At 42.9% G+C, this 24,502-nt stretch overlaps 1 protein-coding gene across 1 annotated transcript in view; it reads left to right on the top strand.

Moving 5' to 3' along the window:
• The window catches only part of SCGN (secretagogin, EF-hand calcium binding protein), a 504,919-nt gene that overhangs the window by 334,127 nt on the left and 146,290 nt on the right, over positions 1–24,502 (top strand). Inside the window, exon 7 of the mRNA XM_078685785.1 lies at positions 18,754–18,809. Coding sequence (XP_078541911.1) covers positions 18,754–18,809 — 56 coding nt within the window. The remainder of the gene's footprint in view (positions 1–18,753; positions 18,810–24,502) is intronic.

Here is a 24,502-nt window from a genome sequence, read left to right as displayed (position 1 = left end):
CAGGTATTTTATACTTGACTCACCCCCACTCCTACTTATAGGATAACATCAAAATGAATTATAATATTTGTACCGTGATCAACGGTTATGTTTGCATTTAATTGTCATCATTCCAGTTTACAGACACATATGTATATATTTATATATGTGTATGGGTCTCCCGTATTGCTAACATCGTTAAACAATTGTGTTGTTGCTAAATTTGGCCCTGCCTATGCTACGTTTGAAGTCATTGTTTCTTCACCCTTACAGTGGTCCGTCTCATACATTGAGATGCCCATACAGTTCTGACAACTACAGTACACCCAGGACTATCTTCACAATCTTTTCAAGGAAGGTATATGTTTATATAGATGTACACCTTTTGACGCACCTCCAAATACATGTTCACGCATCAGTCCTAAATTCCATTTGGGTTGTTTTCTTTGCAGTGTCTCTAATTTGGAATTGCAATAGACACACTAGCCTGGGTGGTCCTTCTCCTGTAGACCCGTGACCAAGTTCCTGTACCGTACGGGCTGACCTATATAAGGTTAGTCAAGGGGGGGATCCCTGGAGTCGAATAGTCTACTTCTTACACAGACCTTTCTTGTAATACAAGGAGAGGTCACAGTATATCATAGGTATTCAGACAAGCATAAGGATGGATTTCCACAAAGAAATAGTCTTGCTAAACAATCTAGATTTATTCGAATTGCATACAAATAGACAATAAAAACAAGATAAAATTCATCCAAAATAATTAAAAACCAAGATAACATATCCCGGTGGGTTAAGAATAATTATTAAACAATGTTACATCACCACACTATTATGATACACAATAAATGGAAAATCAATCAAGATACACAATAAATGGAAAAGCAATCAAGATATATTCACAGTAAACAACAAACAAAGCAAATTTACAATAAACCCCTCATATCTAAGTGGCCCACTTAATATTTCTGCCACTATATTTGACAAGATCCAATGGCCATAGACGGTTTAAATACTCTCTAGCTTTAGTGGAGAGACCTAATGCCCATCTGAAGCTCAATCTGGCCCTGGTTGGATTCTTTTGGATCAAAACAGTGCGTCGACGCGTTTCGGTGCTTGTCACTTGATATCGTAGCACCTTCCTCAGGACTTCTTGTTTCTGGGGTTTCAGGGAACGGATGAATATACCGTATCCTTGGTGCCGTATTGTGGGCGCTCAAAAAATGGGGTCTCCTTAAGGTCTCCCTCTTTTGGTGCTACACATATAGTCCTTGGTGCCCTTCTGTTAATGAAAAATAGAGCTCTCTCTTGTAACCAAAAGCTCCTTTTGATGGGGTTCCTTGGTTGTTTAGTTGTCAGGCAACTGCCCACTTGTAGTGTATCTCAGATATTTTTAAAACTTGTTTAGAACGGGCATATGTAGTCATTCGTCTGCTGCTGAACTGGATATGTTCGTTATGTAGCTGATCGATCGCTTCTGCCTCGTTCCTGCACTCGTCCTATATAAGGACCATATATACTGCTTTTAGGTGACTATCTACTTTTTTCACATCATATTCGATTTTCCACTCTAGAACAGCATAGTTGTCACAGTTCTCATGGTATATATATTCTTGTTTTCTGTTCATATTCCAACAGTCCCACCTCACATTCCAGATCACTTCCCCACTCTGAAGTCCTACACAACAGACCTCATGCTCTTCTGACATTTCTTCGAGCCAATCTATGGACAAACACACTCAATTTTTAAGGGTGGCGATTACAGCCTATCCCCTCTTGTCTGCTGGGTGCAGTTTGCCCGCAATGTTACCTTCCGCCTTGTTTCCTTGCCAACTTCATCATTTGACAATCTGTTCTTCCTCTCCTAAACAAGACATACAGATTGTTTCTGCCTATTTGGCCTGGGCTAATACAAACACTGACAGCTCAAACCCAGCTGATGGCTCGCCACCTCACAGGAGGGCATCCTTGCCCTCTGCACCAACGGATTAGCGATGACTTCACACAGAGTATCTTTATAAGGAAACATGTTCAATTTTGGTCAAGTACATGACGCACATGAATATCCGGGCAAACATTCGAGCACCATATCTTTTGTACTCTAAATAAACATCAGCCAGCTCTTCCCATCAGATTCCTATCACCTGCTTCTGGTGAAAGGTATCCTAGTGATCTCACTCGCTCATTGGAACAAAATGTTTAATTTCTCCTTATTTATATTAAGCAGGGGCAGGCGCCTGCTAATAATTAATAATTGTTTTGGAACTCTTTAAAAGCACTTTCTATTTCTCTACTCTCTGCTTACCTGAAAGAAACCCTTCCTGTCCGAGCATCACCTTCCCAGGCCACGCCTCTGACAGCTGATTTGATAAGGGTTCCCCCAGACATGATGACGCAGCCGTTCACACTTGAACTTATTCCACACATCTTTGCAATAGCATCCGCGCGCACAATATGCCTGTGTTTCTGTCGGCCACAAAGAATTTAAGAGCAACAAAAGAAAGCAGGACAACATTTTGGATGTTTTTGTTACACATTGCTCCTACCTTCCTCCATTGTGCTGTATGGAGGTCATCTCTTTATTTGCCAAACTGTCATTTTCTTCTCTACCAGCAAAACCCACCCTGCTGCTTTGGAGGGAATGATAGCTTGTGCATGTATGGTGCCTGTTAAAGTCTGGCTTTGAGCAACTGTCACATGTTCAATATACTTAGGGGTGCATTCAGCCAGGTCTCATTAACCAGTCACCTGTTATTGTGTCATTCACATTTCGGTATGCCACTGCAGATTAAAGCATGGCCAATGGGTCAGCCCACTTCAATTATTGGCTAACGTCACAGTGGTTAACTGCATTTTGCCCTTCTACAAAGTAAAAAAGACAAAGCAGAAGGAAAATTATTATAACTTTTCAACATGCTGCACAGCACCCATTCTGCCATACAATATACCTTAAAAACATTAGCAAAGCAAATCCCCTCGCTAAGCACTTAGAGGGTCCCAAAATCGAGACCTATTGGCTATGCCAATGCTTGTTTTATTCATTGCCAGGAGTAGGGCTCGGTTTGGGGCGTTATTTAAAATGCCTGGGGGGCAGAATTAGCAGAGCTCTTTGAACAAAATAGCCTGGGGCAGGGCAGGTGATGGGAAGAATGTTGGAGTGAGTGGGTGTGGCGGTGACTTGTACCATCCAACTGCTGTTGTTTTTTAATATGAAATAGGTGGGCTTAGGGAGGAGTCGCACAGCTTCTTTTCACATTGAAAGAGCTGCCTCTCCTCTGCGGCCTGTACTTAAATTGCCTGTGCTGAGCCCCCTGCCACAGAGTCCCTGGGCACTAACAGCCTGATTCATCAATCTCCCATTTTGCGAGCCCCTAATAGCGATTCATAAGGAATCGCTATTAAGGACTTGCAAAACGGGATTCATGGAGGAATTGCAAAAAATATTGCGATTCCTACATGTTCCTTATTTGCGATTAGCAATTTGCTAATCGCAAATAAGGATTCGATTTCAAGGGTGCAGGGGTGTCCAAAGGACACCTTGTAGCACCCCTGAAATGTAATCTACATTGGTGTTGCGCACACACATGTCCAAAGGACATGTGTGTGTGTAACATGCAACTTAGAAAAATGCATTTAATTGCATTTTTCTAAGTTTTTGCTATTTACCACGAGGTCTGACCTCTCGGTAAATAGCGGCCCAAAATTGCAATTTCGCAATTTTAAAATGATTCATGAATTGCATTTAAGTAATCTCAAATAGAGATTCCTTAAATGCAATTCTTCGCAAATGTGCGAATTCTTTAATAGCGAATTTTGCATTTGGGATGATGAATCCCAAATGCAAAAATTGCACTCGCAAAAGGCAAGATTCTGAGAATCTTGCCCTTTGCAAGTGCAATTTAGCTTGATGAATCAGGCTGTAAGTCACGGACCGAGATTGATGCCAGCAGTGAAGACATAAATAAATTACTGTGAAGAACGGAAAACATGGATGTTAACTTTAAAGGTTAATGGTGAGACCTGACCGTAGGATGAGGCATTGGAGAAGGGCATTTAAGCAAAGTGGCTGTTAGTGCTTCCGTTTCAACAGCCTTTAATGCATCTCCGCCTGAATTGTACTTCATTGCTGTTTCTAAAAATCATTAAAAACAACTGTGGCCGAGAAGTATTAAAGGCTGCTAAAAGGGTTTTCAGCCATTGATTCCTCCACATCAGATAGTGCAGGCCATCATGGCGAGTGGACTCCTCTACTGTGAGGGCAGACGGGATGCAGTCCTGACACTGTAAAAGGATTAGTCTGTCGCAACTATTCTTGAGACAGTCGCTCTCACAGTCGCAACCCGCATCTCAGAAAATAAATTACAGGTTCTAAACGGAGTTACCTATTCAGAAAAAAATGTACAACAAGAAAATTGGGGGCGCTATAAAAAAAAAGGCACCTAAAAAAAGACTGAAGCGGAACCATAACATATTCACAGTGTGCGTTGGCAACGTTGTTGGTGGGCGCACAGGTGATTCTGAGTGTATAGAACCACCATAGTCAGGGGTTCAGAGTCAGGCAGGGGAGTGAGCAGCTTGCCCATGATATCGGGTGTTCATCCATTTGCTGAAAGGAGACGGCTAAAGCCACATTCTGGTGCCAGCTTTCCTAGCCAGTGCGCTCCTAGGGGGCTTCAGGCATCCAAGTTGTTCACCCTGGCATGAAAAGTGCCATTTTTTGTGCTAGGCAGTAGGGACTAAAAATGTAAAGAATACCTCGTTTTCACATCAAATCTACATGTGGTGTATGGGTAATGGCCAGAGTTGCTGACTTTGGAGCTGGGGAACCAGGTATGAGTCTCGGCATCAGCTCAATCTCCTGTGATCCTGGTCAAATCACTTAGGGGTTCATTATGAGTTTGACGGTCTGATGGACCATCAAACCTACAGTGCCGGTGTGGCTACTGCCCCACCGGTGGTCCAACCATTGTGTTACGCATTCAGCTTTCAGACTGCCATAAGACCGTTGCTACCACCAGGGACCCATGATCCCTGGCTGTCTTGCAGTGGTCTGAGGCCTACAATATGCTGGCTGTGCCACTGCGGCACCGCCAAGAATACTATGAGTTTCCTCACCGTTGAGCCCACCATGAAAAGTGTGGCGGTAAGGAAACTAAGGGCCCTGTGGTGCCCTGATGCCTCTGAGCCATGGGATGCATACTGGTGGCACATGGTGTGCACCCCTGTCAGTATTTACCCCCCTGTTCCAGCATGGCATGGACTTCACAGTTCATGTTGTGCTGGAATGCACTATGGTGGTATCTTGGCACTGCTTTTGTAAGGCTCACATGCAAGCCTTTGAACAGCTCCGCCATGGGCCAGCTGCTGCAGGACCACCCAACCTGTATTTCAGTATGAATAAGGCAGGGAGCCAGTTTACGAGTTTGGTGGTCTTGGAGTGTGGTGCTGGCGTGGTAGCCTGGACCAGCACCGCCAAACTCGTAATCAAGCCTTTAATCTCCCTGTGCCTAAAAATAAAGAAATGGGGGCATATTACCAAACAATAGCGATAATTATCGCTATTGCTTGGTTAGAGACAAAAATTTACCGCTGAGCTGCGGCGATTTTTATCGCAGATAAACCTTGGTATTACCAAGGTTTATCGCAAATGCGATAAAAAACAGCCGCAATGCATGAAAAAAATTCAGAACACAATGAGGAAAATGAATAAATTATATGACGAACTGGCCGAAAGAGTAACGGAAGCAGAAGAACGAACAGGCAAGTTGGAAGACGACATGGGAGATTTCAAGACTTTTAAGACGGACCAAGAAAAACTCTCGGAGGACTTCCAATGGAAACTGGAAGATTTTGAGAATCGCCAGCGAAGAAATAACATTAGACTTTTGGGTGTGGCAGAAGGGATTGAAGGGCAGGACACGAGGCGCTTTGTAGTGAATATGTTAAAGGGGGCTTTTCCAGAGTCAGACTGGCAATGGGACAAAGAGATTCAACGGGCGCACAGATACCCCTTCACATTGAAGCAGGGAGTAAGAAAGGATGGGCAGGGCTCCTTTCCCAGAGCAATCCTAGTAAATGTGGGGAATTTCTTGCTAAGGGAGGAAATTATCGCTAAAGCCAGACCCGACAGTAAGAGGACATCTGAAGGTTCTTCATTCTTCGCTAGGCCTGATTTTTGCCATGTGACGGTAGAGAGAAGGTGGAGGCTTAGACAGCTGATTGCACCATTACAGTCATTAGGGTCAGAAGCATATCTCCTCTTCCCTGCTAAACTGAAAGTGGTAACAAAAGGGAAAATAAGAATGTTTAATTCAGAAATTAAAGCACAGCAATTTATTGAAGAATTGAAAAACAGGAAGGGGGGTTAAGATGCTGGAAATGCTATATAAGGTGGGTGTGCACAAATGTATAGCTCTGTATGATGGGAAAGGATGATTCAGGGATTCGGCTTGTGATTATATAGGCTGAGGGGGGATGCGACTGACGCAATTCAAAAGCGGCCACACATAGGTCATTTTTGACCTATTTGCCTGTAAAGGGGGGAGGGTGGTGGAGGGAGGGGAGGGAGCTCAGGGGTGGGGGGGAAAGCACAAATCTTTGGTACTCACTATTTGATCCAGCACAGTGGCACATGGTATAAGTTTAAAAGTATATGGTACACAAAAATAGTAGGTCTCCACATAAGGAAACTGGGGCATTACGATGACATGTAAGATCGCTTCTATTAATATATGTGGACCCAATTGTGTTACTAAGAGAATGAGGGTGGCAGCCTTGTTAAAATCTTTGAAATTGGATTTGGTATGTCTACAAGAGACACATATAGAAGGTACAAGAGGGTATCTATTGGAACAAATGGGATTTAGAGTATTAGCAAACACTAAACAAGGGACAAAAACAAGGGGGGTAGCAGTCTTGGGCAGAAATAGTGAGATAGTAGTAAGAAGAAAGAAAGAGGATCAATGGGGGAGGTGGGTGATTCTTGAAATTTGCTTTAAAGGGGAGACTTTAACTTTAGTTACAGTTTATGGCTCTACTGAGGATGATCCAGATGTCCTGCAATATTTAGATATTGAACTAGCTCAATGGCCAGAACCTATTGTATGCTGCGGGGACTTAAACATACATGTACCAGATAGCTCTTTTTTGCAGGCTGGAGGAAAGTATGGGGGGAGGAAGAAGAAAGTATATAAGGCTCTGGTAGATCTGGTGTCACATAATTCTCTGGAAGACCCTTGGGTCAAGCTGCACCCGCATATAGATGGCAGTACATTTTTTTCAGCCCCACATAGGACTTTGGTTAGGTTGGATTATTTCTTAATTTCTAGAACATTACTACAGGGATCGCAAATGGAGAAGCAGCCTCGGATAGTGTCAGACCATAGTCCACTGATATTAACTTTGAAAATGGGGCAGGAACAAAATACTAGAACACAATGGACTTTTGAAAGAGCTTTACTAATAGATCCCTCCTATAGAGAACATATGGAGAAATGGATTACATTTTTTTGGGAGATTAATAGAGAAACCGCATCACCAGGTGTTGTGTGGGACGCTTTTAAGGCTGGGATAAGGGGAGAGACTACAAGTTTTGTCTTAGCAAAGCAGAAGAAAGAAAGAGCAAGATTAGAGGAAGTAAGACTGATGCTGATAAAAGAGGAAGAAGATTTGGCCTTGGCTATAACACAGAATCGCCCATTAGAAGCATATTTATTTAGAATTATAGCGCTAAAATCAGAAGCCATAGAAGGTATTGCCGAGAAAGCTGCAAAGAATTACCTGACCAAAAAGGAGAATGCATATGACCTAAGTGAAAGGGTAGGGCATATTTTGGCCGTGCGCACTAGACAGAGATTGGCTACCTCAGATATTAAAGAGATTAAGGATCACCAGGGTAATATGGTAGGTGAGATTGAACTGGTTAGAGAAGTATTTAGGAGCTACTACACCACCCTGTACACCCCTGAGGAGGAAGAAAGCATTGCTGATATAGCAAGATATCTTAGGGAAATTGATCCTCCTAAACTGTCTGAGGAGGGAAGTGAAGATTTAGAAATGACACTACATATAGATGAGTTTAATGCTGCATTGAGTAGTCTACCATCAGGTAAAGCAGCAGGACCGGACCAGATACCGGTGGAGTTTTATAAAGTATTTAAAGGCTCACTGACAACTGATATGTTTAATATCATGGCCATGGCACAAAAGGGAGAGTCGATCCCCCAATCATGGGGGGGAGCGGACATCATTGTAATTTTGAAAAAGGGGAAGGATCCAAAAGTCACGGGGTCTTACAGACCGATAACATTGATGAACGCTGATGTTAAAGTGTATTCCAAAATTTTAGCCACAAGGTTGTCAGCGGTCATTGAGAGCTTGGTAAGCCCAGCCCAACATGGATTTATCCCCGGTAAAGGGACAACGCAGCATATTAGGACGGTAGTAACTATGTTCGATGCGGCAGGTACCCTGGGAGACCCTATGGCAGCGCTTTTTTTAGATGCCGAAAAGGCATTTGATAGGGTCTCCTGGGAGTACTTATGGCAAACTATGAGGTGGTGTGGGATAGGAGAAGGATTTATTAGGGCTATACAGGTGCTATATAAGGAGCCTACGGCTAAAATAAGAGTTAACAGAGGGTACTCGGCAGCAGTTAAAATTGGGAGGGGGACGAGACAAGGGTGCCCCTCATCCCCATTGTTGTTTGCACTTTATTTAGAGCCACTACTGCGTAGGCTCGAATTCAACCCACTGATCCCTCCTGTGAGGGTGAATGGATGCGTGGTCAAAACATTGGCCTACGCCGATGATGTGGCAATACTTACCCCAGATCCTCATTTGTCAATTAGTGAAGTGGAAGGTGAAGCTGAGTTGTTTGGACAAATTTCTGGATATAGTCTTAATAGTTCAAAGACGCAGATTGTAGAAAATGCACATTCCAGCTGTAATGACCCACGGGTGGTTACCTCTGCAGTTTATCTAGGGGTGGCTATTTCGTCAGATTTAGATAAAGTTGTTGAAAACAATATTGCCCCCCTATTATCAAGGGTAAAATCTGATTTGGAAAGACTAAACAACCTGCACTTATCCTTGGTAGGTACTACTAATGTTATTAAGATGTTAATTCTCCCCAAGTTTCTTTACTTATTTAGAGCTATCCCACTTTTTTTAAAAAACTAAATGGTTCAATTCATTAGAGATTATTTTGAATAGATTCATCTGGGCACAGGGTAAGACCAGAAGGGCTTACAGATTTATGGCTTTACCGAGAGAGAGAGGGGGGTGGGGGTACCTGATTTTAGAATGTATTATTTTGCGGCTGCCCTACAATATATGCAGGGGTTAATAGGGGGGTGGCAATGAGCAAAAAGTGACAACCATGTCTACAGAAATCTACGCGGCTGTTTTAGGAGAGGAAGCAGAAAACTGCTTCCTAAACTGCACGGACTATGGGTACTATAAGAGGACCAGATTTAAAACACTTAACGCAGCAGTCAGAATTTGGAATGCTTTTCTAAAAAAGGCAGGTCTTGGAAGATTTAATAGATATACTAGGCTATATAAGAATAGGTCATTCCCTGCGGCAGTCTTTGCTGACGGTACAATGGCTAGGTGGGCTGAACGAGGAATAGTACAGATTGGGGATTTGAGGGACACGGAAGAGATAGTACAGTTTGCAGACCTTACAGTGAAATATGATATTGATAGGAGGTCGTTTTTTAAATACCTACAGGTTAGGAGCTTTTTGAGTAATAAACAAGGAGGACCCGCAGGGTATCAAAGAAACAAAATTATGGAGAAAATACAGGTCTCTGCAGACTGTACAATTAGGAGTTTGTATGCATGTTTGGTGAAAGGGAAAGCAGATGATATGGAAAAGTACTGTAACAAATGGGTAGATAAATTGAGCATTCCGAATGAAATATTCCAGGAGTCACTTGAACTGGCTCGTATGGTACTGTGTTCTGCTCCCCTTCAATCCCAGCATTACAAAATACTGTACTTATTATATTTTACCCCAGCGAGAATAGCTAAATGGGGAGGCACTACTGGTATTACCTGTCCGAGGTGCAACTTCCTTGAGGCAGATATTGTTCATGTTTTTGCTACCTGCCCACAATTGCATACCTTGATTGGAAACATAGAACGTTTCTTAAATGGATCATTGGATATTCAAATAACCCTCACGCCCTCACTGTTGTTGTTGGGGATAGACCCAGATTGGGGAAATGCGCAGAGAGAATTTATCTTTGTGGCCGCTGCAGTATACAGATTGACTATAGCCAGAGCATGGCTCGATAAAAATCCACCTGCCATGCAAAATTGGTTGGCTAATTTACTAGCGGCTTATAATTTGGAAAAATCTATATATGCACGGAAAGGGATAAGGGGTAAAATGAGAGGATTGAGAATTTGGGAACCTATATTTAGATGGAAAGAGAATATGGGTTCGCATTAAGATTAAGATTCTTATTGTAATGTAGAGTTAAAAGATGTACTGTATATATATAATAGAATGATTTAAATTTTGTTTTTGTTTTCATCTACATATGATTGACATGAAATGTTTAATTGTACAATGTGCAATGTGCAAAGTGTGGAAAAAATAAAATATATTAAAAAAAAAAAAAAGAAAATTGGGGGCGCAATAAAAAATAGGCACCTAAAAAAAGACTGAAGCGGTACCATAACATATTCACAGTGTGCGTTGGCAACGTTGTTGGTGGGCGCACAGGTGATTCTGAGTGTACAGAACCACCATAGTCAGGGTTCAGAGTCAGACAGGGGAGTGAGCAGCTTGCCCATGATATCGGGTTTTCATCCATTTGCTGAAAGGAGACGGCTAAAGCCACATTCTGGTGCCAGCTTTCCTAGCCAGTGCGCTCCTAGGGGGCTTCAGGCATCCAAGTTGTTCACCCTGGCATGAAAAGTGCCATTTTTTGTGCTAGGCAGTAGGGACTAAAAATGTAAAGAAAACCTCGTTTTCACATCAAATCTACATGTGGTGTATGGGTAATGGCCAGAGTTGCTGACTTTGGAGCTGGGGAACCAGGTACGAGTCTCGGCATCAGCTCAATCTCCTGTGATCCTGGTCAAATCACTTAGGGGTTCATTATGAGTTTGACGGTCTGATGGACCATCAAACTTACAGTGCCGGTGTGGCTACTGCCCCACCGGTGGTCCAACCATTGTGTTACGCATTCAGCTTTCAGACTGCCATAAGACCGTTGCTACCACCAGGGACCCATGATCCCTGGCTGTCTTGCAGTGGTCTGAGGCCTACAATATGCTGGCCGTGCCACTGCGGCACCGCCAAGAATACTATGAGTTTCCTCACCGTTGAGCCCACCATGAAAAGTGTGGCGGTAAGGAAACTAAGGGCCCTGTGGTGCCCTGATGCCTCTGAGCCATGGGATGCATACTGGTGGCACATGGTGTGCACCCCTGTCAGTATTTACCCCCCTGTTCCAGCATGGCATGGACTTCACAGTTCATGTTGTGCTGGAATGCACTATGGTGGTATCTTGGCACTGCCTTTCTAAGGCTCACATGCAAGCCTTTGAACGGCTCCTCCATGGGCCAGCTGCTGCAGGACCACCCAACCTGTTTCAGTATGAATAAGGCAGGGAGCCAGTTTACGAGTTTGGTGGTCTTGGAGTGTGGTGCTGGCGTGGTAGCCTGCACCAGCACCGCCAAACTCGTAATCAAGCCTTTAATCTCCCTGTGCCTAAAAATAAAGAAATGTGGGGCATATTACCAAACAATAGCGATAATTATCGCTAGTGCTTGGTTAGAGACAAAAATTTACCGCTGAGCTGCGGCGATTTTTATCGCAGATAAACCTTGGTATTACCAAGGTTTATCGCAAATGCGATAAAAAACAGCCGCAATGCATGAATATCGCTGAAAAGTCAGCGATATTCATGCATTACCGAGCTAATGCTCTTAGCCATGTTATCCACCTCCCATTGGATAACATGGCTAAGAACTGCTCAGGGCAGGTGTTAGCTTTTGGAGATATTCGCGCTTAGCGCGAATATCTCCATAAGTTGGTAATATGAGATAGAGATGTTAGCGACTGTTTCCAGTCGCTAACATCTTGGCACGCCCACTTTGCATGTCATTAGTGATAAATATCACTGACATGCAAAGTGGGGCCCAAGATGGTCGCTATCTCCTACTAGCTGTCGCTAACTGGTGTTAGCGACAGCTAGGTAATAGGGAGATCATTTTATCTCCGCTTTCTTGGCTTTTAAAGCCAAAAAAGCAGAGATAAACCCCCTTAATAATATGCCCCTGTGTCCTTTTGTAACATAACTGGTGCTCATGTGAAGTGCTCTAGTACCTTCTTGCACCCTGGTGTGAAAAGTGGCTTTTTTAAATGCTGGCAAGGGACACACCGGACTAGAGTATTTCAACTACAGTGAATAACTGCGCAGCGCTTTGAAGGCCACTGGTGCATGAACATCAAGGCTCTTTGCTCTGCGTCTAGACCTTGACTCAATCACATCAGAGTGTGCGTGGCCGTGGTGGCAAGAACCATATCATTATAGCTAGATTGTGGCATCATGGCTGGTAATGCTAATTAATTATAGTAGAGAGATTTATTGTCTTGCAATCCGAATGGTCCTGCTTAATTTTAAATGATTCGATTCATTGTGAGTGTCTGACATCCCTGAGGCTAAGTTGAGTTACTCTAACTGACGCCATGTTTAGATCCTTTACACATGGGCTACTACTAATTATAATCAGCACAGCAGCACGCCGAGTTGAGTTCCAAATATGTCGGTATATGTCACGTTACTTTTGACTCAGAGGCAGACTGGTCTTAAAATGCTGTTTCAAACTGTAATACAAACTGTAATACAAATTGCAATGTAAAAGGATGAGGGGCCTTATTTATGAAGGTCTTGCGCCACCGGTGCGTCACTTTTAAAATGGGAAAAAGTGACGTACCAGTGGCGCAAGGCCTTCATAAATTAGGCCCGAGGTGTTTCAGACTATCACGCTTGCCTCAATTTGTTGACAGCTTGCTACCTTTCCCACAAAACAGTTTCTCTTTTAGACGGCCCGCATAGCCAGGTGCTCTGTCCCCGTTAGTACAATTCTTAACATAAATGCCAACCGATCTGTGTAAATGATCTGATCTGGTCCAGCATCTTAAAATATAGATAGAACCCCTGCTCCCTAAGACCACAAACACCACCTCCGTCAACGTTCGTAAAGTTTCAAAGTTGACCAAAAGTGGAAAGACCTGTTAACTCTACCACATTTATTGCCAATACATTCCGGTTTATTTGATTTTTGTAATCTGCTGCTTGGACATAAGAAATAAAACATGTAACATTTACAATGGAATGTCATTGTGCTTACACGTCAAAGAGCAAGAGCCTGGTTTTCCTTCACCAACATAGTCTGATGATCTTGCGAGCCCTGCATTTATGGCCTGACAAATGGCTTGTAGCTTGAACAATAAAACTGGTTTTCCAAAACAAAGCTCTTCCCCCTCTACCAAATACGAGCAATAAATTAAAGCCATTTTTAAACACATAAACAAAACACAGCCTGCTTAGAGTTTACTCTGCTGTAGAGTATTCTTTGGCAAAGGAAATCCCTGGAGTACCCAGTTGACTTACATCATGCACACTAGTGTGCTCTTGTGACTAGTCCAGGAAGTTAGCATTTGTGATGTGCTGTGTAGCTAGCTTGATCTGCAGCACACAGTGACAGAATACATACATCTGTATAACTTATAACATACTTTAACATCGTCAATAAGATGCAGAAGCGGCGTCTTACTTGCAAGCAATTATAGAACAACATCCCTCCTCTTTGTGCCTTTTGTAATGATCAGAACTACTAGTAACTGTTTGCAGAAATTCTATCTCTTCTAATGAAACCTGTTTTAGTGTAAAGCGGGTAATGTCTGCGCTTTATAAACCTTCTTGCTTTCTCCAATTTGTTTTAAAAAGCAGCTTGCTCACTCTTTTTTCCCCAAGCCTTTCCCCGTGGCGGGGGAAGAACCCCCCAAACCCTCCTTATGATGGTGAGCAGTGGCGTAACGAACCTTGAGGGATCCCCCCTGCAGGGTACGTGAAGGGGCCCCCTCCGGACTCAATCTAGAGCTCCCCAGCAGAAGTGCGGTGCTGACAGGGCCCCCTGGAGGGTGAGGGCCCCCCCGCACCGCGGGGGATGCAAGGGCCTGTGTTACACCCCTGATGGTGAGGCTTACATTCACCCTCAACTTTAACGCCCACCACTTTCAAATGACACCAGACACCACTGATGAATTGTCCTTATTTTACAAAATCTTTTATTCAAATCACATCCGCAGCACAGCCACATGTGTTGCAAGTCAAAACCCCCTTTCCACAAGCCTTTTTGGAGGACAATAACACGGTGCTAAAAGTGTTCAAAATAGCTTTTCATGACTCACAGCTTATCCATACTCTTCTCTGTTTCCCCAATACTGGTATCACGCTTTGATTTTGGATTGCGACTTGGCTCATTAAAATTACTCCCTGTCAAGAAAACCCTATGTCATGGCCTTTGCTCCCCTGGCAGATTACTAGCCTTGGTATGAGTAGATCTCTACTTGTCTGGTGGAGATCTTGTTGTCTTCTGTGTAGCGGATACATACAATTGCTGACAAAATGGCATGTCGTTTGGCCTTGCTCTGCAATTATTTTTTATTTTTCAGAAACAAAACCCCCGAAATCGCTTCTGAAAACCAAAATACAAATTTCCCTGATGAGCTGGGAGTTTTCTCCCAGTGTCTACGGGTCATGTATGTTTTTTTTGTCTGGTATGGGTCCACCAGGCTCTTACTCGCAGCCCTGAACAGGAAACATGTGCATTTGCAGGACAAACCTAAATGTCCTGCTGACTCAAAACTTCTAGCAGTGGGATGGTCATATAAATCATTTAAAACTTTTTTTACTGCAGTAAAGAAAGAATTATTAGACCTGTTTTCTACTATTACCAACTCCTGCATCTTCCAATCCAATATACCATATTAGCGGAACAGTGCAATTTCTCTTTTGCTGCACAAAGGCATTTTTTCAATGCTTCTTGACAGTTAAAGAGGTGTACTGGTTTCCCCCATTTACCTAGATCATGCACATTGAGGACAGGGCAGACACCCCCCCCAGATAAATATATCTTACAAGCAAGACCTCAGACAGAGAAGCTATCTTTATGTTATATAAATCGAATTCAACCATGCCTTTGTAGCGGTAGCCACAGGCTACACAGATTTCAAGAGTTGAGGCTACAGATTGCAGAGCTATTCCTCATGTTACATAGATCAATTAGTACCTGGTCTCCTGGATAGTGCTGTACCACACACCTCATAGGCTTAGCCCTTAGGCAGTAAGAGCTCAGCTTCATAGAATTCAGTTCTGATAGGTCAGGCCTCATAGGGCAGAACTATCTGTATTTCCCATCGTATAAAGGTATACTGCCTCAGGTCGGCAGTTTTGACCATTATTCATTGTTGACCTAGGTATTAACTTGAAAGTTGTCCTGGTTCGGTTGGAATCAATCTGCTTGTGCTGTCCCCACTTGTTTGCCCAACCCCAATCCTGTTCGATCATTTAGGGCCATATGTATCAATGTTAGGTTATGCGATTCTCAAATAGCGAATTTTTGAGAATCGCTATTTTAGAATCGCAAAACGCTATGTATGTAGGATTTGCAATACATTTTGCGAATCCTACATATTCCTTAATGGCTAATGCAATTTCAAGGGTTCCAGGGTGTCAAAATGACACACTGTTGCATCCCTGAAATGTGTCTTGTACAATTGTCACGTCCTAAGGCTGCACAACAAGATATGCTATCTGAGTAAACTTTACTTGAGGCTTTACCATTGTATGAAAAACCCCGAGCAGACATCAGCTGTTCTTTTGCACTGACTCTGCATGTATAAACAGCCTAAATGCCCAATCTAGATTCATTACTCATGTGTATACAGATGCAGTGTCAAGGATAGAGCTGGGCTGGAAGTAGGATATGGGTGAAAAAATGGATGAGGCATAGCTTAATCAAAAACGAGAGAATCAGATTTTACATTTTAACAGTTAATGTCTGCTAAGTAAACTCCCTCTTGGAAATGTGTGAATGTCTGTGTAAAACAGGGCAGTCAGAGGTGAAAGCAGCTGCCCCAGCCAAAACAAATAAAACACCCACATTACATTACTTTATACACAGCCCACCACAAGGCTAGAACAGCACTAAGAGGGAGAGGGACACAGACATATCGCTCCAGTTCTATCATTGCACCCGTGTGGTCTTCTAGACCTTAGTCATGCTGCTGGCCACTAATGAGCCACATCTCTACTATGTAAAAGCACAGCCATGACGTTGGCATGTTGTTCACTTGCTACAACCTCTTTATGTTAGGTTTTTTCTCCAGGCTATGAAAGGACCACCAAGGACTCTGGGTTTGAATGCTAGGTGGTTCCATTTAACCAGGGCACCAGGTTCTCTGTCTGAAATAGAAGTTGGCCTTAGTTATATTCAAGCCATAATACATAAATATGGTTTCCTTAACTTGAAGATGTATATTAGATGGAGTATCCACTTGTAACGGAGAGACACTGACTCAAAATACACACACCAACAATCCACTCATACACTCCACATTCTCACAGATTCTGCTCATTACACACCCAAAGTTCATGACTGGTTACCACTGCCTCACAAAACCATCTTGGCTCTGTAAGATGTTGAGTGTGGATGGAGAGTCAGTGCTTCATTAAAAGGAGGCGGTGTAAGTCTAGATAAAGCACCAAAATTAATGTTGCAACAAATATGAGAATGTCCACTTAAAGGTACGAGTCTACAACTTATTTCAAATAAATCAAGGATATATTCAGTTGTATTGATATATTGTTATGGTTTTAATTAACTTAATGAAAGTTCCTCCTTCTCATATTCAGTTTAAATGGGAATTCAAATTATAGAAAACACCCAATGCACAATGATGCAGGAAAGCAACAAAATAAAGCACACAACCCATGATCCCTGGCTATGTACACCATATGCTCGTTCCACTCACTAAATAATGGCGAACAGCAGCACACTCACGAAATAAAGATCACAAGACCATTACAATGCAGTTAAGGAAAGGTTGTTGAGGTTAAGTAATATCTTCAAGCATGTGGAGATTGTGATAACTAGATGACCAAAATCAAAAATGTAAAATGGAGGAACAACATATTTCTGCCAAAATTGAGTTACTAATCTAAAACAATTAAGGGCCTCATTACCATGTTGGTCGGAAAGGCTCTGAATGGTATTCAGTTCATCTGGATCTGATTTAGGACCCGCCTTTCTGACCGACTCGGAAACCCTTCCGAACAACTGTTTACGATGTGCGGAAAGCGTTTAGACTTTTCGAATCCGTTCTGAATAGCATTCAGAGAAACTGAGTTGTTTGGAGCAGACTCGTACAGGTCAACGGTCTGTGTTTCTGATCAATGAATTATGATGTCAGATTCGGCCAGCCTTTCCGAATCGGTTGGTCTGACATGGATTCACTGTTGGTATCCGACTTTGGGGACCCGAAGCAGGATCCCCTTCGCCCGTGACCCTCTGAATAGTGCCCGTGGGGGAACCCATGAGTCCCCTCTTCCCAATCATGCACAGTGTGGCAGGCACCATGGGGTGCCTGCCACACGGCACATGATTTTCCCCACCAACCCCTTTCTTCACTGGGAACCTGTGTTTGATCCCCGGTGCCAGCGGCAAGTTATCCCAGCAGCATGTGACTCTGGGCAATAGCTCGCTTAATCTTCCTGTTGGCCCCTAGTGCCTTGACACCCTTGGGTAATTGTGCGCTTTACAAATACAGGATTTCATTTTGACGCTCGGAATACAGGCTCCCATTGAAGTCCATGGGAGTCCAACCGAATGGGGTTCGGAAACATCGTAAAAGGTCGGCCAGACTCCCTGAATCCGATTCGGTCGGAAACCATTCCGAGACCAATTGGTCGGAATGCTTTCCGACCGACATCGTAATGAGGCCCTTAGTGTGCCTTACACCAGTGTTTAGGGGCTGAATTACTTCAAACCGAGGTTAATATAAAATGTTACAGCATTGGGAGTGACTCTAGGATGGAGGCCCTCCCTATCCCGCTGCCAAATTGGAATGCATGGTTCAATGATCCTATATTTTCTTATGTATGAATGCGAAGAATGTAGTGAAAGATTTCTCTCCGCCAATGCATGTATCAAGTGAATGTTTGTGACATCATCCAGATAGTGTGGGACTGAAACTGTATGATCAAAGGTGCTCTTGTGGCTTATTCCATTCTGGAGACCTGATTTCTAGTCTCTGCTTCAGACTTCAGCAACATTTGTGCAATTCTGGTTAAATTACTTCCTCCCGCTAACACTGTGTACTTGTGCCATGAAACTCATGAAGTTTACTGTCTGATGTACATGATTCCATACTCTTCCTGCCAGCACTATCCTGATTCCTGTTCTTCTGGTTTCAGTACTGGCAAACGTATAGCACCTTGTGTTTTACATGAACAAAAATTATCTGGGGTGCTTGTTGTTCCTTGTGATGAAGCATCATTCTCTTAAAATGCATTGGTTAAATTAAGTCTATTGTCCTCAATTAAGATGAAAGATTTCGAATATGCTCAATATATTAAATTTTTAAACATTGTGTGATTTGGAGAAAATTTTGCAAAATACAAGTATGCACAAGTAAGGAAGGATATCTTTCTGTACTTATAGAAGGTTTCATTATTTTAAATTTAGATGAAAATCTTTGACAAAAATAAGGATGGACGGTTGGATCTGAATGACTTGGCAAGGTAGGAACTTTCTTAAAAATGACCTTATTTTGCTAAAAGTTCACCATGAGTGTGGTTGTAACTGCCTTTTCCCAATACTGTGCTCCATAATATTAACAGTTCGTCAAATATCATATTATCTTTCTAGTCTCTCGTGTTCCCTGTTTTGCATCCTCAAAATGAGAAATGCCTCATATTGTCAAGTAATGTAGGGGCATATTACCAAAGGTGGCTATAGGCAATTATCGCCGGTTTAGCGGCCGCTAAGCGGCGTTAATTATATCGCTCTATTAGCAAGCTGTCGCTAACTGATGTTAGCGACAGCTTTTAGGCGATAGCGAGAGGTTTGGGGCCCGCTTTGCATGTCAGCGATATTTATCGCTAATGACATGCAAAGTGGGCGTACCCAACCTGTTAGCGACTAAAAGCAGTCGCTAACGTCGCTATCGCCCATTAGCAAGGCAGGCGTAGCGATGGAAATATTCCAGCTATTGCCAAAAACCAACGCCGTAGTTTGTTGCAAATTTCTGGATTCAATCAACATGATAGAAAGCCCAAATAATGGTATTTAAAGGACGTGATTAAGAACGAAAGGAACATACTGAAAAGTGTAGTTCTTAAAATGGCAATCAAAAAGAAATGACGCAAGGGGCATGGCACCCATACTAGAAGGTCATACGGTTCTACACTTGCAAACAATTGCTACTTCCTGTTGAAAAAATGGTACTGAAAAGGAAATTAAGTAGAGTTTGAGAATGTTTAAGCAACTCTGTGGAAGGAGTCTGAACTTTGTTAAATGACCCTCATGAAAAGGCTGTAGGCTGAGAAGTGAGAATAAATGTCAGAATATCCACTCCAAAAATGTCACGGTACACAAATATTGTAGCAAAAATATCAGCACCCAGAATGTTATGGAAATATATATGTGGAAGTATAGTTTCACAATACGTCACTGCAAAAATTAGTACCTTGTCAACATATATAGCAACAACAAGGTGCAACAACAAGGTGATGAGTATAATGCTTGAGTTAATCTCAGCCACTGGCCATTAGTCAGGTTGGCATTCCAATCCATCGTTTTTCATCTACCATCCCACTTCATTTTGAACACAGCCACATGCAAATCAGTCTTGCCCCTGCTCCAGTGGGAACAGTCCAGCCAGATCTGCCAAGCCTAGTCCCCCCTGAACCAGAATATAGCAATCAAGGTCTGGTAGTGCCTTGATAAGGGCACATTAGCCAAGTATAGCTTGATTCCAATAGCACAGTGAGCATGGGACCCACGTCTGAGTATACCCATCCCACTTAGGGTGTCAATTGTAACAACAACCCAGTGATGAATTAAATGCTTGAATTGATCTCAGCCACTGACAATCACTCGGGCAATATTCCATTCCATAGTTTTTCACCCAACATGCCACCTCAGTTTGAACCCATCCACCTGCAAATCAGTCTTGACCCTGCTCCAATGGGAACAGTCCAGCCTGAAATGCCAAGCCTGGTCCTCCCTGAACCAGAATACAAGCATCGTGGTACCAGTATTGTCCTGATAAGGGCTCATCAGCAAGGTATAGCTTGATTCCAGAGCCATAGTGAGCATGGAACCTATGTCTGGACATACCTATCGCACTTAAGGCGTCAGCTGTGAAAACAACAAGGTGATGGAGGGAATGCTTGAATTAAAACTGGAACTAAGTTATACCCGGCTGATGAGCCAGTGAACAAAGGTTCCGGTTCAGGGAGGACCTGGCCTGTCAGTTCGGGCTAGACTATCCCTATTAGAGCACGGTCAAGACTGATTTGCATATAGCTGGGTCCCTGCTCAGGTAGCTTGGTGTGCAAAATAACGATGAATAGGGATGCGGCCCGAGTAATTACCAGTGGCTAAAATTAATTCAAGCATTCTATCCATTACTTTTTGTGTACTTTAGTATGTTACCCTTACACACTATGCGCCCAGGCCTTGTGACCTTCAAGGTTCTCTGATAGTAACTTAGCTAATGTTAAAATTTGGCATTTCTAAATGTTTTTCTTTGACATGTTTTTTAAGTTTTCTGGCTACAGCTGTTCAAGTCTTTGATGTGAGCCCTAAAGTCCTGTTTTTAAAGTCACTGTGGATGGCGTAATTCTATGCTGCAGGCAACATGTGGCAACTATTACGGTGACCCTACTTAAAAGTCGGAGTAGCCAATTGTAACTAGCTAATATAAAACCATGTTTAGGGGTTGGAGCACGTTCACTTGAAGATATTTAGCAGTCTCCCTGTGCCCTAATCAAAACATGCCTGCGAATCCATTGTCTTTGCAGAAAACAATGCCAAAGTAGAGCAAGTGAAAAGTGAAATTCCCCTACAATAACCATGTTTTTTTCATTCACAATGCAGTTTAGGTTAGTAAATGATGATAATATTATTTGAATAGAACGCCAGCTTCAAAATCATTTTGTTTTGGTAATATGGTGAAGGGATTAGTGGTTATAGAAGACATACCTGAGAAAAACCCTGTTTCAATGCCATCAGCACATTCACACTGTACACGAGCGGCTTCTCCATGGGCCGCCCATGGGCCCAGTGATTGACAGCAGAACCAGCAGCCACGCAAGTATCCCCATGATCTGGTTGGGCCAGATTGTGACACCATGAAACAAGCAGAACAGTGACACTCCCCACACCACCACCATCACACTGACTGAGTACCAGAACCCTGGGGAACAGGAGTCCAACAAGCAAGATCTGAAGGAACAGTTATCACCTTCACAAGAGTCACCTGGTCCCCCCAAGGATGACCATCACAGCACCAGCACATCACCAGCTTCTAATTATTAGATGCATGTTAATAGTCAGGACGGTTGAGGCTATGCAAGAACACAAGCTTCCAGAGGACAGCAGACTGCACTCCTGAAGCGGCAACAGTCTAAATCATCTTCTAGCTCCCATCCTAGCGGGTGCTGCCAGGCTGCTTGCCAATCCCCTAGGAGGCATAATCGTGAACGTGTAAGAGCATGAGGGGAGTGTTGTGCACGCATGATTCAGGCCCCTGCTTTCTTCTCACATTTCACTGTCATGACATTTAGGGATTGTTTGAACTGAAAGGCCCATAGCATATCGCTAAAGCATTGACCCTATAGTTAACTGAGTAAGTGTTGTTATTCAGCATTCCCTGCCAAACATCCTCCACAGTTTTCTGCAGATGTTCTACATCCAATACACGGGAAGTAGTCAAGTAGCATTTATTGATTTCAATTATCAAGCTTTTCACAAACAGTTCACGAACAATCATATAAAATAACCACTGAGGAAATAGTATACAGACAGAGCACATATATGCAAAAGAGGATATTGGAAAATGTGCCAGAGATAGGATATTTTTACATTTCATCAGGCGTATGAAAAAAAGGTAAATAACGCATTTGTAAGGCTCAAGGGCATCTTGTAAGGTCAGCTATTCAGGCAATGAACAGGTCGGGTGGTAGACAGCCTACAAGCTCAGGATTGGGCAGCTAACGCACATCTTAGGATGGACAAGAGACTCACAAGATCTAAGAAGATCAGCATGCGCGCAGACTCAACAGTTTGTAGTTAGGTACCACACGGGCTCAGGGATGGTTAAGTAGCACAAATGGTGGGCACGCGACACAGGCTCAGGACTGGGTGGCCGGCAGACAGACTCGGGTAGTTGGGTTAGGCACAGTCTCAAGTGTGGATGGGTAGCACGCATGCTCAAGGGTGGGTAGGTAGCATACAAGCTCAATGGTGTGCAGTCGTTATAGAAAAGAAAAAGCGTCTTACCTTGGGGTTTGTAGGAGAGATTTCTTGAAGAGAATGGCAAGGTGATCCCAAAAATGCTCAAAGGAAATGGAACAGTGCAAGGTCAAGAGGGATCACTAAGGTACACATGATGCTACAATGATAGCCGTGGAGAGAAAGTCAATGGACATCACATGCAAAAAAATTAGTGGGTATTGTCCAAGTTATTAGAATTCTCTGGCTGAAGGACCTAGATGCTTGTTGGTTGGTTGTTAGGATGTGCTCCCTGAAGTTGAACTCCCAGGTGGATGTGAAGAGACCTGAATTGGAGTATGCAATGCAGATATTCGAGCATGACTTCCTATTATCTTTTAAATAGCTGCTGTGATACCCCTCTAGGGTCAGATGCAGTCCTTGGCTGTGATGCTTCTTTTTCATTAATGAGTTAGTTTCTTACTTTAAAGAATGAGGAAAGCTGTTTCCCTAAATGGGACAAAGATGAACAGGAGGGCCTGGAGACAAACCCTAACTGCATTACTCCACCTGTCTGCAAGCACCAACTGTTCCCAGTTTCCCTCTTATTCATTTTTTGAGGGGACATATTAGGGATTAGTAGGGAGGGTCAGAAGTGTGTTGCTTTGCTGCCTCTTGGTTCAGTGTCTGAACCATCCTCAACACTTTCTTGCAGACAGTCACAGGCATCTGCACCTCTGACACCTTACAGCCATTCCAGGATAGAGTAGTGTCATATGGTACCATATTGAGGGATGCAACTAGATTGGGAGAGCCATTTTAGCACTGCTCGGTTGGACGCATAGAGTGTCAACAAGCAATGGCTAAGGCAGTAGTTTTTTTTCCTATGAAAAATCTATTTGCTCTGTCCTTTTTTTTCACATGTTGCACACTAGTTGAGCTTTTGTGGAACATGGCTTAAAGTAAATTAAAAAAAAATGCTGTGATGCTGTCACTGTTGGCTGTGTTATTGCATTGTTTTTTTTTACTTTAAGCCATGTGGCACAGCAGCTCTACTGCTTTGCACTTTGTAAGAAAACACTGAGAAAGCCAATAGATTTTGCATAGGTGAAACCTATTCGCTTTGCCAATGTTTGTTATATTTCACTACCAGAAGAACTATAGTTAAATAGTGAAAACAATATGAAAACAGTTTACCAAAGCCATTGCCGTAAACTGGTTTATTGAAAAAACAGAGAGAAAACATTTTCATTAAAATGTTCTATAATATTCTTAAAAAGAAGTCGGTAAACCAGTCTTACATCCACCTGCAAATACAAGCACTAGAATGTCCGAAGTGAATGGGTGAGAAGGGGGACTGTAAGCTTTGTGTCTGTTGCTAGGAGATGTTCACAGGCAGTAATAGTCATGGAAGCAGACAGCAGGCACCTCTCACCAGCTCTGTGAATGACAACACTTGACTAAACTCTGCTCTTGTTGAATGTGTTACAGAGGTTCCAGCTGAGTTCATACACTATTGAATGGCACACAACAACTAGACTCCCCCCAAAATATATATAAGTATTCATTTAGAAGGGGAGCAACAGTGTTGGAACTATTTGCTTTCTTTTACCATCTGAACATGAGGGTATTGGGAGTGGCGTCAATGGGTGCATTGTTATCAATAGCCCAGCAGGCAGGTTGCGTGACACCTGGGCCCAGAGATTAGAAGAGCCAACTGATCTCTAGTTATTACTGTGTTTTACTAACCAAATAACAGTCGGCCAGTTGAGAATTTCCTCTCTTGCACTATGCCCAGTGCACACTTGCGATGTCATGTCAATTTGCAAAATGTACTTTGCAAAATGTAATAAGCCACTGGCTTGAATTTCAGCATTTCTCATTCAATGTGTTCCTCAAAGCTGAATAAAACTATGCTGTTGTGGAGGTGAAAAACACTAATGATAAGAGGAAGGTGACCAACAAGTACACCAAAAGAGTGCACAGATTCTTTGAA

Source organism: Lissotriton helveticus, chromosome 4_1, assembly GCF_964261635.1.
Source record: "Lissotriton helveticus chromosome 4_1, aLisHel1.1, whole genome shotgun sequence".
Classification (NCBI taxonomy): domain Eukaryota; kingdom Metazoa; phylum Chordata; class Amphibia; order Caudata; family Salamandridae; genus Lissotriton; species Lissotriton helveticus.
Note: the sequence above shows the minus strand (reverse complement) of the source record. Positions and strands in the feature narration are given on the sequence as shown.